The following is a 13,157-nucleotide window of genomic DNA, read 5'->3' on the forward strand; positions in this document are numbered from 1 at the left end:
TGTTTTTCGAAGTTTGGATTGTGAATATGTGTAGTGTTTCAATAAAAATTATTTGGGAAAAAAAAAAAACCGAACAGCTCATAACTAGCTGCAACCAATGAGAGCACGTATTGGCTAAATTCTCAGTCGGACGCAATGGCGCCGAAGTCTGCATTTCTTTGCTGGTTCTACATCTGCGACTTTATGTAAATGCCACTAAAAAAGCCCTTCCCCTGGTGTACCGCCGTGGGTCCCAATGTGCAAGGCCTGAGACGCCCAATGTGTACGTTCTTATACGCTGAAATACCGATTGGCGCACTCTTGGTCGCTCCATAGAAACTTGCACCAGCCCTATACTAGGTGAATCTCCATCTGAATATGGTTTCCTATGTGAGCGATTCTCCATCTCCGTACGCAAACACAATCAGCAACACAATCGCCAAACTCCTATAGGATGGACCGTCTCTGTGCGTCTGCTTTATCACCGCCCAGGAACGCCCAGCACAGTTTGAGAACATTTCCAGAGCATCGCAACTACGACTATGTGTGCACAACTTAGACCATAGTTGCCTACCTTTAGGCTTCCCCTTCCCGGGAGAAGCCTTGGTAGGAGAAAGCAGGTAGGCTAGAATGGGGGCGGGGCCTGGCAGTTCACATCAGTAAGCCCCGCCCCCTACACGGGGACCCGCGATCGCCGTGGAAATTCTCCCCATTCTGCCCACTTCACAAGGAAGTGGGCATAATACGGGAGAAGTGCCTACCCTTCCGGGGCTGCGGGGGGTTACATGAAAATTCGGGAGCCTCCCGCGAAAACCGGGAGGGCAGGCATGTACGACTTAGACACATGCGCAGAAAAGAAAATCGCTCCACTGCGCCCAAGATCGCCGTTGCGTCCAACTCAGAATCAGGCCTATTAAGTCTACATGAACCTTATTTATGAAATGGACTCGTCACTTCATGAGCGGCACAATATTGTTTTGCACCAGTGCACGTTGTGGTGCAGCCTTTTCTCTCCCATCTAGGGAGGCAACACAACAACACACTAGAAGTGCACATACATATAATAATCCAACCTCCTATCACTTTAATACAGGGGTCAGGGAACTTTTTTACCTTTTATCCCAAAATATATTTAGATACGCCGACCATACCCCTTTATTTGAAAGGAAGGAAATCATATAGCAGTGCCCCCATAGTTATGCCCCTGTAGCAGTGCCCCATATAATGCCCCTGTAGCACTGCCCCCAGAGTTATGCCCCTGTAGCAGTGCCCCCATAGTTATGCCCCTGTAGTAGTGCCCCCATAGTTATGCCCTTGTATCAGTGCCCCCATAGTTATGTCCCTGTAGCAGTGCGCCCATAGTTATGCCCCTGTAGTAGTGCCCCCATAGTTATGCCCCTGTAGCAGTGCCCCCATAATTATGCCCCTGTAGCAGTGCCATAGTTATGCACCTGTAGCAGTGCCTGTAGTAGTGCCCCCATAGTTATGCACCTGTAGCAGTGCCCCCATAATTATGCCCCTGTAGCAGTGCCATAGTTATGCACCTGTAGCAGTGCCTGTAGTAGTGCCCCCATAGTTATGCCCCTGTAGCAGTGCCCCCATAATTATGCCCCTGTAGCAGTGCCATAGTTATGCACCTGTAGCAGTGCCTGTAGTAGTGCCCCCATAGTTATGCACCTGTGGCAGTGCCCCCATAGTTATGCCCCTGTAGCAGTGCCCCCATAGTTGTAGCCCTGTAGTAGTGCCCCCATATAATGCCCCTGTAGTAGTGCCCCTGTAGCAGCGCCCCCATAGTTATGCCCCTGTAGTAGTGCCCCCATAGTTATGCCCCTGTAGCAGTGCCCCCATATAATGCCCCATGTAGCAGTGCCCCCATAGTTATGCCCCTGTAGCAGGGCCCCATAGTTATGCCCCTGTAGCAGTGCCCCCATAGTTATGCCCCTGTAGTAGTGCCCCCATAGTTATGCCCCTGTAGCAGTGCCCCCATAGTTATGGCCCTGTAGCAGTGCCCCCATAGCTGTGCCCCTGTAGTAGTGCCCCCATATAATGCCTCTGTAGCAGTGCCCCCATAGTCATTCCCCTGTAGCAGTGCCCCCATAGTTATGTCCCTGTAACAGTGCCCCCATAGTTATGCCCCTGTAGCAGTGCCCCCATATAATGCCCCTGTAGTGCTGCTTGTACAAAACAAAAAGACACTTACCTTAATCTCCGCTCCTGCATCCGCCGCCATCCTGTCCGCTCGGCTGCTCCTTGGAACTATGGCAGAGACGTCATAGTGCGCATGGAGAGAGCCGGAAGCTGGAGTTCAGAAGAGAACTCCAACCTCCGGGTAACACGGCGCTGCAGGGAAGGAGCCGGGCGCCCGCTGGTAATAACATCTCAGCGGGTGTCCAGCTTAGAGCCTCCCTGCAGCGCCGGGCTGGAGGTCACTGGCGCCGGGTGCAGGGGTGCACCCGGTTCACGTGCACCTCCAGCCCTGCATCCATTATCCCCAGGAATTACATTTTTACCCCATGTGGGGTAATTTACTCCTGTTCCCTGACCACTGCTTTAATACCACATTGTGCCTGCCTCTAGTACTAGTGACACGTGTGTTTGGAGCTTTATTGTACATTGGGATCTAGTTAATATTAGGGATGTGCAGGCTCGGATAGGTTCGAGTTTGCACGTGGAGTTCGGATTTTTCCCTCCAAAAAAACGGAACTCAGAACGAGGCAAAACGTCATCTTACATGGACGAACATCATCATTCCTGGACAAAAGACCAGGAATGATGATGTTCGTCCATGTAAGATGACGTTTTGCCTCGTTCTGAGTTCCGTTTTTTTGGAGGGAAAAATCCGAACTCCACGTGCAAACTCGAACCTATCCGAGCCTGCACATCCCTAGTTAATATACAGGACGGGACACAATTGCTGCCAGCTCAGATCTCCAGTGAAGTGGGCGGGGCAGGAAGTGGCGATGCGGTTTGCTGTGGCCCCACCCTATGACATAATGCCCTGAATGTGGGCGTGTCACTGCAGACTGCATCATTGTGGCCCCTCCCTTGCCACCTGGACCTCACCCTTCCCGGATTTCCTAGAGGCCAGCTATAAAAGTAGGTGGTAAGATTCCCTTCAATCTCCCTAACTCTTCCCACACTCTGGTGCTTCATAATAAGGATCTGACAATGTTAATTATTGTGGTCCGAGCGGAACCTGATCATTAACATTCTTACTCGTTGCGTGCGTCGGAGCAATTCATTACCGGAGCAGTGAAACTTAGCCCTGCCGAGTCTGTCTCTGCCGTGCAGGAGCGCCTGTGTGAACTAGAGTTATAATAATAAGAAATGTTCATTCCTCCTCCTTCTCTACAGCTCACAGAGCCCCTCAGGACCTCTCCTCTAATATTTTTCATTGTTGGTTTTTTTTTCAGGGCCACACCTCCAGAAATGTGGCCACACCCCTTTATCTCCCAGGTCCCTCGTTTGTCTCGGCGGCCCAGAATATGTCAATATACTGTAAATCCCACCTGCCTTTATTGTTATTAGCTTTGATTTATATGGCGCTACATGGTTCCAAATTGCTATACATAATGGATGGTCTAACATTAAAGTCTATGCCGCGCTCCTAACATTAGTCTATGTTGCGCTAAAGAATATGTTGCCACTATGTAAATAAAATTTATTATTATATTACATTGCGCATTACGCTGTTTATATTGTCATATAAGCATGGCGGTGATATTGCGATCTACAGTGTCCCAAACTGTTATTTACTAAATACACCCAATGTACAAAGGTAACCTGAGAATATCTCCTTGTGGCACACGTTGGAGACGGGTTAAAAAGTTCATTGTACGGATCAATATACTGGGATATTTACATAGTGAACTGATAGTTAAAGCAAGTGACACTGCATTAAATACAATAAGTACATAATGCCCATTGTAGTTAATGTATCTGCTTCCTCCTTCAAACAATGAGAAAATCAATTGAATGATGCTCACATAGCAGATATTCTATAGCAGTCATCAGTTACACAGGAACAGAAAAGCACTTACCAGCTCCTTCCTGAGCCAAATCAGAGCATCATCAATGCTATCGAAGCCGTGGATCTTCCCTGAAGTGTTCTCTTTCGCCTCCGTTACACTTTTCTGGACCAGTTCCACCTCCAGCGTTGGGCATGTCTCCTTCTCGGCCTGTTGGCTCTCCTCCACCTCTTGCTCCACGCTGGGGCTCTTCCAGGGCTGGTCCTCAAGTTTTGCTCTCCACTCTAGGTAGGACGGCCTCCGAGTCTGTAGCCTCAACTTCTCCGTGAGCGCCTTCAGGTTTCGCAGGTGGTCATCTGTCGGTGGGATGGAGCTATCTTCTGCCTCCTCTTCTGGCTCCTCGATCTCTATCTTTGGTAAGGACATGACACCCGAGACTCACAAAGAAGGGTTAGGATAGAAAATATGGTCATGCAGTTAGGTTCATGGCCTCAGCTCGTCCGGTGGGACATATATTGTCTGTCTTCTTTTCCTGGATGTACATTGATTTCTGCTTACTTATCCATTTGATTGCAGCATCTAAAATAATAAAATGGCAAGCGGTGAAACTAGGAGACATGACTCATTACACAAATGACAAAAACAATAATCAGTAGTTCATTATAAAAAGAATCCACGGTATAATACTTCTTGCTTGAACATAGATGGAGTTATCTGAATGAACTGAAAGGAATGTGGCTGCAATGTCTGACATTCATTTTAACAGTGTGATGTCGGCAGTTATGATGATGACACTGTTGAAATGTCAACAGCTAACATGTCAACATCTGCAAAATGCTGACATGTTCATAAGAGAAATGGGTAAGGCTGCATACACACATGTACGATATCGGCCCGATTTAGCCAAATCGGAACGACAAATCGGGCATATCGTGCAGTGTGTATGCCCAATTTGCGCGTACCTGCGGTCACAAGCAATATCGTACGATTGGCTGTGCTGCACAGTCAATCATACGATATCGCATGAGAGCCTGTACAAGTTAATGAAGGACGGAACAGTGATTGTTCCGTCTTTCATTAAATCTTTCAAGTGTGTACCGGCAATCATGCCATGTCCAGGGTGAAGGCAAATCGCCCTGAACATCGGCACGATTGCCGGTCGTTTAGATGTGTACCCTGCCTTAGGGTATTTATCTCCGTAACCACTGGAACAGCCGCATTGCTGTACCGCAGATTGTCGATGTTGTTCGCATGTCAACGTTTCATCAGTGTCAACATATCAATGTCGACAATACAACCTTGACCGCATTCTCATGCCGGCATTCTCTATCCGTGTCCAAAATGTACCGAGCACATTTAAAAGCATGGTAAGTACAGGGGACAGGGGGGCATAATTAAACTTCCAAATGTTTTATTGCTGTGTTATCATTAGTGTAACACAATGTAGTCTAGTTATTTATTTGTCTGTCCAATGTCACCCTGTTTCCCCCTTCCATTGGTCCCCCTACCTAGGTCACAGTCTCCTAGGTAACAGAAATGTCCAGTACGGATTCCTAGAATACAGGGGCATAAAACAAAGATAGAAGTGGGATAAGCGGCATGATATGCTTTAACATTTCAGTTCATTTTCTTATATTAGAAACAAGTTGACCATTGTCTAAAGCAGAAGTTCTCAAACTCGGTCCTCATGACCCCATACAGGTCACCCAGCAGGTGCACAGGTGTATTCATTACTCACTGACACATTTTAAATGATCCACAGGTGGAGCTAATTATTTCACTTATATTTCTATATGTGAGGAGACCTGGAAAACATGCACTGTTTGGGGGTCCTGAGGACCGAGTTTGAGAACCTGTGGTAAAAAAGGAAGTAAAGAACTATTACAGCTTGTGATAGCGCAGAGGGAAAGACTTCATTACACTTAAGAAGAAAGCTACAGTATGAAGTTAGGACAAGCCAGAACAGTACAGATTCTTTTTTTCTGGGTAAGTTTCTGATCGATGTTAGCTGGCTGCAGGCTCCTTTGCTTTTCATAGCTTGAGTGGAAAACTGGAGAAAACTGTTTTTATGGTAATTATTACCTCACTCTATTGAGTTCTGCAACACTTTAAATATATCACTTGTTTAGTCTTGTTTACTCAATGTGATGTGAGTCTTATGATATATATATATATATATATAAAGCGCCTGCCCAGAAAGAGGACCTCATTCAGACCCGGTCGCAAGCGATGAACGCTCGCAACCGGGTCGATGTTTTGGTCCTGCGCACTCGCAGCGGCCGCACTGTGCGTGCGCAAGCCCCGGAGTGAGAGAGAAACTCTCTTGCTCCGGAGCTCTCTACAAAAGGGCCGGCTGTCGATGTTGATCGACAGCTCGGCCCGTTTTGTAGGCGTGGTGGGGAGGTGTGGTTTCACAAACGGAGGCGTTCCTGACGGAACGCTTGCCGTTTTGTGGGCGGCCGCACTGACATCATCAGTGATGTCAGTGGGGAGCTTCCTGCTCGATCAGAGGGCTTGCGGTTGCCGAGACCCAACCTTAGGGTTTCGTCGCAAGCCCCCATGGTTGCGATGGTCTTGATCATCGCGACCATCACCCTGGTCGGTCGCTAAGCTGTGGGTGGTAACACACAGCTTAGCTAGCGACCAGGAGGCCGCACTAAAAAACAGATCGGCCGCCCTCATTCAGAGAGAGCGATCGCTTCTTGCGACCGCCTCTGAATGAGGGCCAGAGAACGCACCTATCTGTGCCTATGCAGAGATATGCATGACTGCTACATATGCTATACCTACTTTAGTAATTTGTAGGTGGGCGGTAATGAGGGGGGGAGGTGCTGCACTATTTGCATTATTAGGCCTCACCCCCTCATAGCAAAAGGCCACGAACTGCGCATATTTGAATACACGAGACGTCCATGTTAGCCCCCCTCAGGGTCAGAGAGACAGACACCAGATTAAATAGCGCATTGGTAATACAAAAAAAGTCTATTCAAAATATATGGATTTATGTTTGCCTGCTAAACTCGCCGGTGGAATCCGATTAGCTGCGTGCTTTGCCACGCCCTTTCAACTCCCGTGTAAACTGCCAGGAGATATTCAATTAGCAGTCTTTTTTCATTACTGTTTGTTCCCAATTGTAAATCGCGACGGAATATTGTGGTGCTATAAAAGTAACTGATAATAAATGTTAGACGACAATCTGACCACTAACGATCCTCTACCATTAGGCTCAGATAGACATGTGACTTCACAATACGCAGCTGTCTGCGCAATTGGCTCGTGTCATCGCGGCTAACTGTAGATGAATGAAAACCCAAAGTACTGTATAAAATAAACTAAGTAAACATCTTCTTTCCAAGAAAAAAGTGTGTAGTCATTATCATTATCACCTCATGGCTTCTTTACACGCAATAAAATAAAAGGCAGAAGACACGTGGTGTCTGGTGCACTGTACTAGCGCAGGCACGCCGGTGGGTTATCAATCTTTACAGTATTGTCTGACATTAGGAGCTCAGGTGCAGGGAGCTTCAGTGCATTCCAGCTGCTCCAACTCTACATTTACCTCACAGGCAAAGAGATTTCCTCCCGTGCTGATTCACTAATCCGGAGAGACGACAAGAGGGTCTCTGTGCTGCTTTTGTTCTGTGCGTGACCGTGCTAGGGAGAGTCACACAACAAGCTCGCTCGCTCAGTAATGCTCCTGGTGTTTGCTCAAATCAGTGAATGCAATAAATCAATGCAAGGTATATTTACATGTCATTCCCTATCCATTGTCTGTGTTGTTACTATATTCAGCACTCATGTACTGTAGGGAGAGGCTGCAAGTTCTATATACAGTCAGGTCCATAAATATTGGGACATTGACAGAATTTTCAGATTTTGGCCTCTATTCACCACCACAATGGCTTTGAAATGAAACAAACAGGATGTGCTTTAACTGCAGACTTTCAGATTTCATTTGAGGGTAATTACATCCAAATCAGGTGAACGGTGTAGGAATTACAACAGTTTCAATATGTGCCTCCCACTTTTTAAGGGGCCAAAAGTAATGGGACTATCAACTCAAAAGCTATTTCATGGACAGGTGTGGGCTATTCCCTCGTTATTTCATTATCAATTAAGCAAGTAAAAGGTCTGGAGTTGATTCTAGGTGTGACATTTGCAATTGGAATCAGTTGATGTCAACTCTCAATATGAGATCCAAAGAGCTGTCACTATCAGTGAAGCAAGCCATCATTAGGCTGAAAAATGAAAATAAACCCATCAGAGAGATTGCAAAAACATTAGGTGTGGCCAAATCAACTGTTTGGAACATTCTTAAAAAGAAAGAACACACCGGAGAGCTCAGCAACACCAAAAGACCTGGAAGACCACGGAAAACAACTGTGGTGGATGACAAAAGAATTATTTCCCTGGTGAAGAAAAACCCATTCACAACAGTTGGCCAAATCAAGAACACTTTCCAGGAGGTAGATGTATATGTGTCAAAGTCAACAATCAAGAGAAGACTTCACAAGAGTGAATATAGAGGGTTCACCACAAGATGCAAACCATTGGTGAGCCACAAAAACAGGAAGACCAGATTAGAGTTTGCCAAACAACATCTAAAAAAGCCATTACAGTTCTGGAACAATATCCTATGGACAGATGAGACAAAGATCAACTTGTACCAGAGTGATGGGAAGAGAAGGAAAGGAACTGCTCATGATCCAAAAGATACCACCTCATCAGTGAAGCATGGTGGTGGTAGTGCCATGGCGTGGGCATGTATGGCTGCCAATGGAACTGGTTCCCTTGTATTTATTGATGATGTGACTGCTGATAAAATTCTGAAGTGTTTCGGGCAATATTATATGCTCATATTCAGTCAAATGCTTCAGAACTCATTGGACGGCGCTTCACAGTGCAGATGGACAATTAGCTGAAGCATACTGCAAAAGCAACCAAAGAGTTTTTTAAGGCTAAAAAGTGGAATGTTATGCAATGGCCAAGTCAATCCCCTGACCTGAATCCGATTGAGCATGCATTTCACTTGATGAAGACAAAACTGAAGGGAAAATGCCCCAAGAACAAGCAGGAACTGAAGACATTTGCAGTTGAGGCCTGGCAGAGCATCACCAGGGATGAAACCCAGCGTCTGGTGATGTCTATGCGTTCCAGACTTCAGGCTGTAATTGCCTGCAAAGGATTTGCAACAAAGTATTAAAAAGTGAAAGTTAGATTTAGGATTGTTTAGTTTGTCCCATTACTTTTGGCCCCTTAAAAAGGGGGAGGCACATATAGAAACCGTTGTAATTCCTACACCGTTCACCTGATTTGGATGTAATTACCCTCAAATTAAATCTGAAAGTCTGCAGGTAAAGCACATCTTGTTTGTTTCATTTCAAAGCCATTGTGGTGGTGAATAGAGGCCAAAATATGAAAATTCTGTCAATGTCCCAATATTTATGGACCTGACTGTACCATGTAATACAGACTGTCTGGGCAATGTGCAGCTGCTGTCTAAGGGCCTGATTCAGAGGCGCTCACTATCTGCGAGCGCACGCTCTGAATCAGGGCGCTTTCTTTTAATTTTTTTTATTCGGCCTCAAGGCCGCTCGCTAAGCTGTGGGTGACTACCCACAGCCAGTGCGAGCGGCCTGGTGTTGGTCGCGATTATCGCGACCATTGGGCTTGCGTGGAGACCCTGGGGGAGGGTCTCGGCTCCCACAAGCCCGAGTGGACTTCCTGCTCCTAAGGGAACTCCTGCATTTGTGCAGCCAACCCCCCTCCCCGCCTACAAAATGGGAAGAGCTGTCAATCAACATCGACAGCCGCCCCGTCTTGTAGAGAGCCCCGGAACGAGGGAGCTGCCGTCACTCGCTGGGGCTCTCGCATGCACATGCCAGAAGCAGCGAATGCGCAGTGGGAGAAAATCGACCCGCTCGCGAGCGCTGTGCCCTGGCGAGTGGGTCTGAATCGGGCCCTAAGCCCCTGACTCTTATGTCATCCTTGTCATAGTGTATTCGCTCGCAAATAGGGTTAATTTTGGGTTCTCTTTCAAATTTTGGAGAGTAGGCATGAATGCCCCATACTTTCTCTTGGACTTTTCCTCCAGGAAGAGAGCTCCACAAACTTGGCAAGTATGGTTGCTATAGGTTACAGCACAGTTTTCTTGCACAGCTAACTGTGCACCACCCTTTTTAGCAGGTGTGGTATAGAAGATCGGTAGTGTCTAGATACACTCAATAGATCAACAACAGATGGCAGTTGGCAGCACAGATGGTGTAATGGTTAGCATTACTGCCTTACAGCACTGAGATCATAAGAATTAAATAAAATTAACCCAAGTGTGTGAGCATGTGATCTGGAATATAGATTGTAAGCTCCACTGGGGCAGTGACTGATGTGAATGGCCAAATGTTCTCTGTACAGCCCTGCAGAATATGTGTGTGCTATATATATATATATATATATATATATAAAACTGGCAATAAATAAATAACGGTAGACAGACAATAGGTCGATAGATACAAAAGGTTGACACACATATGGTCAACATATTTTTTTGGTAATTTAAGTCTAATCTTCACCCTAGCTCTAACCCTCTCCCTGCTGCCTAACCCTAACCCTCCACTAAGTGCCTAAATCTAATCCTAGCCTAACCCTAACCTTCTGCCTAGTACCTGAACCCTCCGGCAAGTGCCTAATCCTAATCCTTAGCCTCAAAAATGTTGACAAAAAAAAATGTGTTGACCTTTTTCACTGTCAACCATTTGTGAGTCAACTTTTTGTACCTGTCGACCTTTTGTCCCTGTCAACCTATTGCCTTGTCGACCATCTGGTGTCAACCCATTGAGTGTCTATCTAGACCATACTTACCTACCTTTTAATAATCTCTTCCCGGGAGAAGCCCGTGTAAGAGAAGCAGCGGGAGGCCGATGGGGGCGGGAGCCTAACGATTCGTGTCATTAAGCCCCGCCCCCTCGCGGCAAAACTGCTGCGATTGGGTAAAATTTACATATGGGGTGGGGCCAAATGCTGTGATTCATGCAGAATCACATCTTAAGCCCCGCCCCCTTCACGGAGACCCGCGATCGCCGCGCGGTATTCTCCTCATCCTGCCCACTTCACTAGGAAGTGGGCAGAATGCAGGAGAAATGCCTACCCTTCCGGGGGTGCGGGGGGTTACCCGAAAAATCGTGAGCCTCCCGCGAAAACCGGGAGGGTAGGCATGTATGATCTAGACACTGTGGACCTTTAATCCGGATCCCCTTGTTAGCAGCGTCGTTGCAGTTGAGTGACAGATACGGACGTAGCCCCATCCGCTTGGCCAGAAATAGGCCACTGGCTACGAGCTCTAAGGGGTAAATTTACTCGAGTGAGCGTTTTGAGAAGTGAGTTTTAGAAGAGATGTTGCCCATAGCAACCAATCAGATTCTACTTAACATTAACTAGCACCTTCTAGAAGATAATAGCTAGAATCTGATTGGTCGCTATGGGCAACATCTCTTCTACAACTCACGTCTCAAACCTCTCACTTGAGTAAATTTACCCCTAACCGTCAATAATCAGGAGCTGTTATTCCTCGGACTCTGAAGGGTTAACATGACAGCATCTTGCAAGGCGCTATCTGTCCCATAGAAAAAGCCCCGTCTCCCTGGTCAGGTTTCAGCTTTTCACTGATGCCTGGTACAGTAGGAAGACCTTGAATTCTCTTTTTTTTTCCTCCAGTACAAATGGAAAGCTGGGTCCTTTATCAAAGTGAGTAGCAGTCACTCTGTCTCGTCTAGACGTTACGCAGCTTGTGGGAATTATCTCCGCACAATAAAGTAAGAAAGATCAGGGACTTTCAAGGTACTTTTCAGCTATGACAGAGATAGAAACAGTCAATTAAGATACAATCACTTAATACAGTAACTGCTTTGTTGACTGATTCACACACGGATGACTAGGAAAATACAATTATCATTTTTACAACGCAACGGAAAATGATTACAATGATGACTTGTTGATACACAAAGGCGGTAACTGACTCCGGGCTTTCACCGGTGAAGGTGTCCCCCATCTAGAGTATTACAGGATGGCGATAACAGATCATATAATTTTTTAATAAACTGAATCTATTTTCTAAACAATTTTATTTTCTACCCCCGTTATTATTGTAATTGAAAGCCCGAATTTCAGTTCCATTGCACATGGGCGGCAATTAAAAAAAAAAGAATACAATAAACAAATAAACCCGTGTTATGCAGTCATTTAGTGAGGGAACATCATCACTAGGAATATTTACCTTAGAGGTCATTTACAAAGTGCAGTCAATGTGTACTGCAAAATGCGTCCAGTATGCATCACTGCGCCTGAACGGTCCGGACACCACACTTCTAGGTGCATGCATACTTATTACTTACCGACTTTGTATAAATACTTTTCGGGAGCAGCCCAAAGAGCTGCTGCTGCTGCAGGCGGGTTTGGTGGGCGGGGCCTGACTGTTGACATAATCAGGCCCCACCTCTTTCCTGGAAAAGTCCTCGATTTGTGGATCCGAGAGGAGGGGCTAAATGAAGCAATTTGTGTCATTTCGTCCCCACCCCCTCCCTACGGACATGCAAATTCCCCATTAAATCTCCCCATTCTGCCCGGGGGCAAGATGCAGGAGATCTGCCTATGCTTCCTGGGGTGCGAGGGGCTACCCAAAAAATCGTGAGCCTCCCGCGACTTCCGGGAGTGTAGGCAAGTATGCACATGTCCTGCACCAAATCTGTTGTTCTACATAGGGCCTGATTCAGATTTGTACGCTATGCCGAGGTTTTCGCAGTTGAGCGATTATCGTCCGCCTGCGTCTGAGTCACACTGCGCATGCATCAAGGTACATTACCGTAGTCACTCTCAGCGACTATTTATGCGCAGTGTGATTGACCGTCAGGGAGAGTTTGGGGGAGATAACTGGGAGTTGGCTGCAAGGAACGCAGGTGTGTCGCAACCGTTTTGGAGGCCTGTCACACCCTGCGTCTGCGATCCTGTAATTAAGGCTCCGGCGTCTCAATTCCAATGGCAAACCTGCGGGACCATAGACTCACTCAGAAATGCGACAATAGAATGTTCTGTGACCGATGTCGCATCTCTGTACACAGAGGCGAAATTTTATGCAGATGTTTTGGATCTGCAAAAGCCACAGGTGGGTGGCTCAGTACATCAGCCAGCCGCTGTGACATTTGCATATTCTCGCATCGC

The 13,157-nt window shown here is 46.7% G+C and overlaps 1 protein-coding gene across 9 annotated transcripts in view; it reads right to left on the reverse strand.

Annotated features, from left to right (window-relative positions):
- The window catches only part of FAM167A (family with sequence similarity 167 member A), a 134,353-nt gene that overhangs the window by 24,864 nt on the left and 96,332 nt on the right, over positions 1-13,157 (reverse strand). For 8 of the 9 annotated variants that reach the window (XM_088467209.1, XM_088467206.1, XM_088467211.1 and 5 more), the window contains one exon: positions 4,020-4,526. In XM_088467209.1, the coding sequence (XP_088323335.1) occupies positions 4,020-4,373 (354 nt within the window). In that variant the 5' untranslated portion in view covers positions 4,374-4,526. Of the gene's footprint in view, positions 1-4,019; positions 4,527-7,506; positions 7,574-13,157 lie in introns of those variants that run through there. The other variant, XM_088467213.1, reaches the window with a different exon arrangement.

This window comes from Taudactylus pleione, unplaced genomic scaffold (genome assembly GCF_031769625.1).
Source record: "Taudactylus pleione unplaced genomic scaffold, aTauple2 ptg000070l, whole genome shotgun sequence".
Taxonomy (NCBI): domain Eukaryota; kingdom Metazoa; phylum Chordata; class Amphibia; order Anura; family Myobatrachidae; genus Taudactylus; species Taudactylus pleione.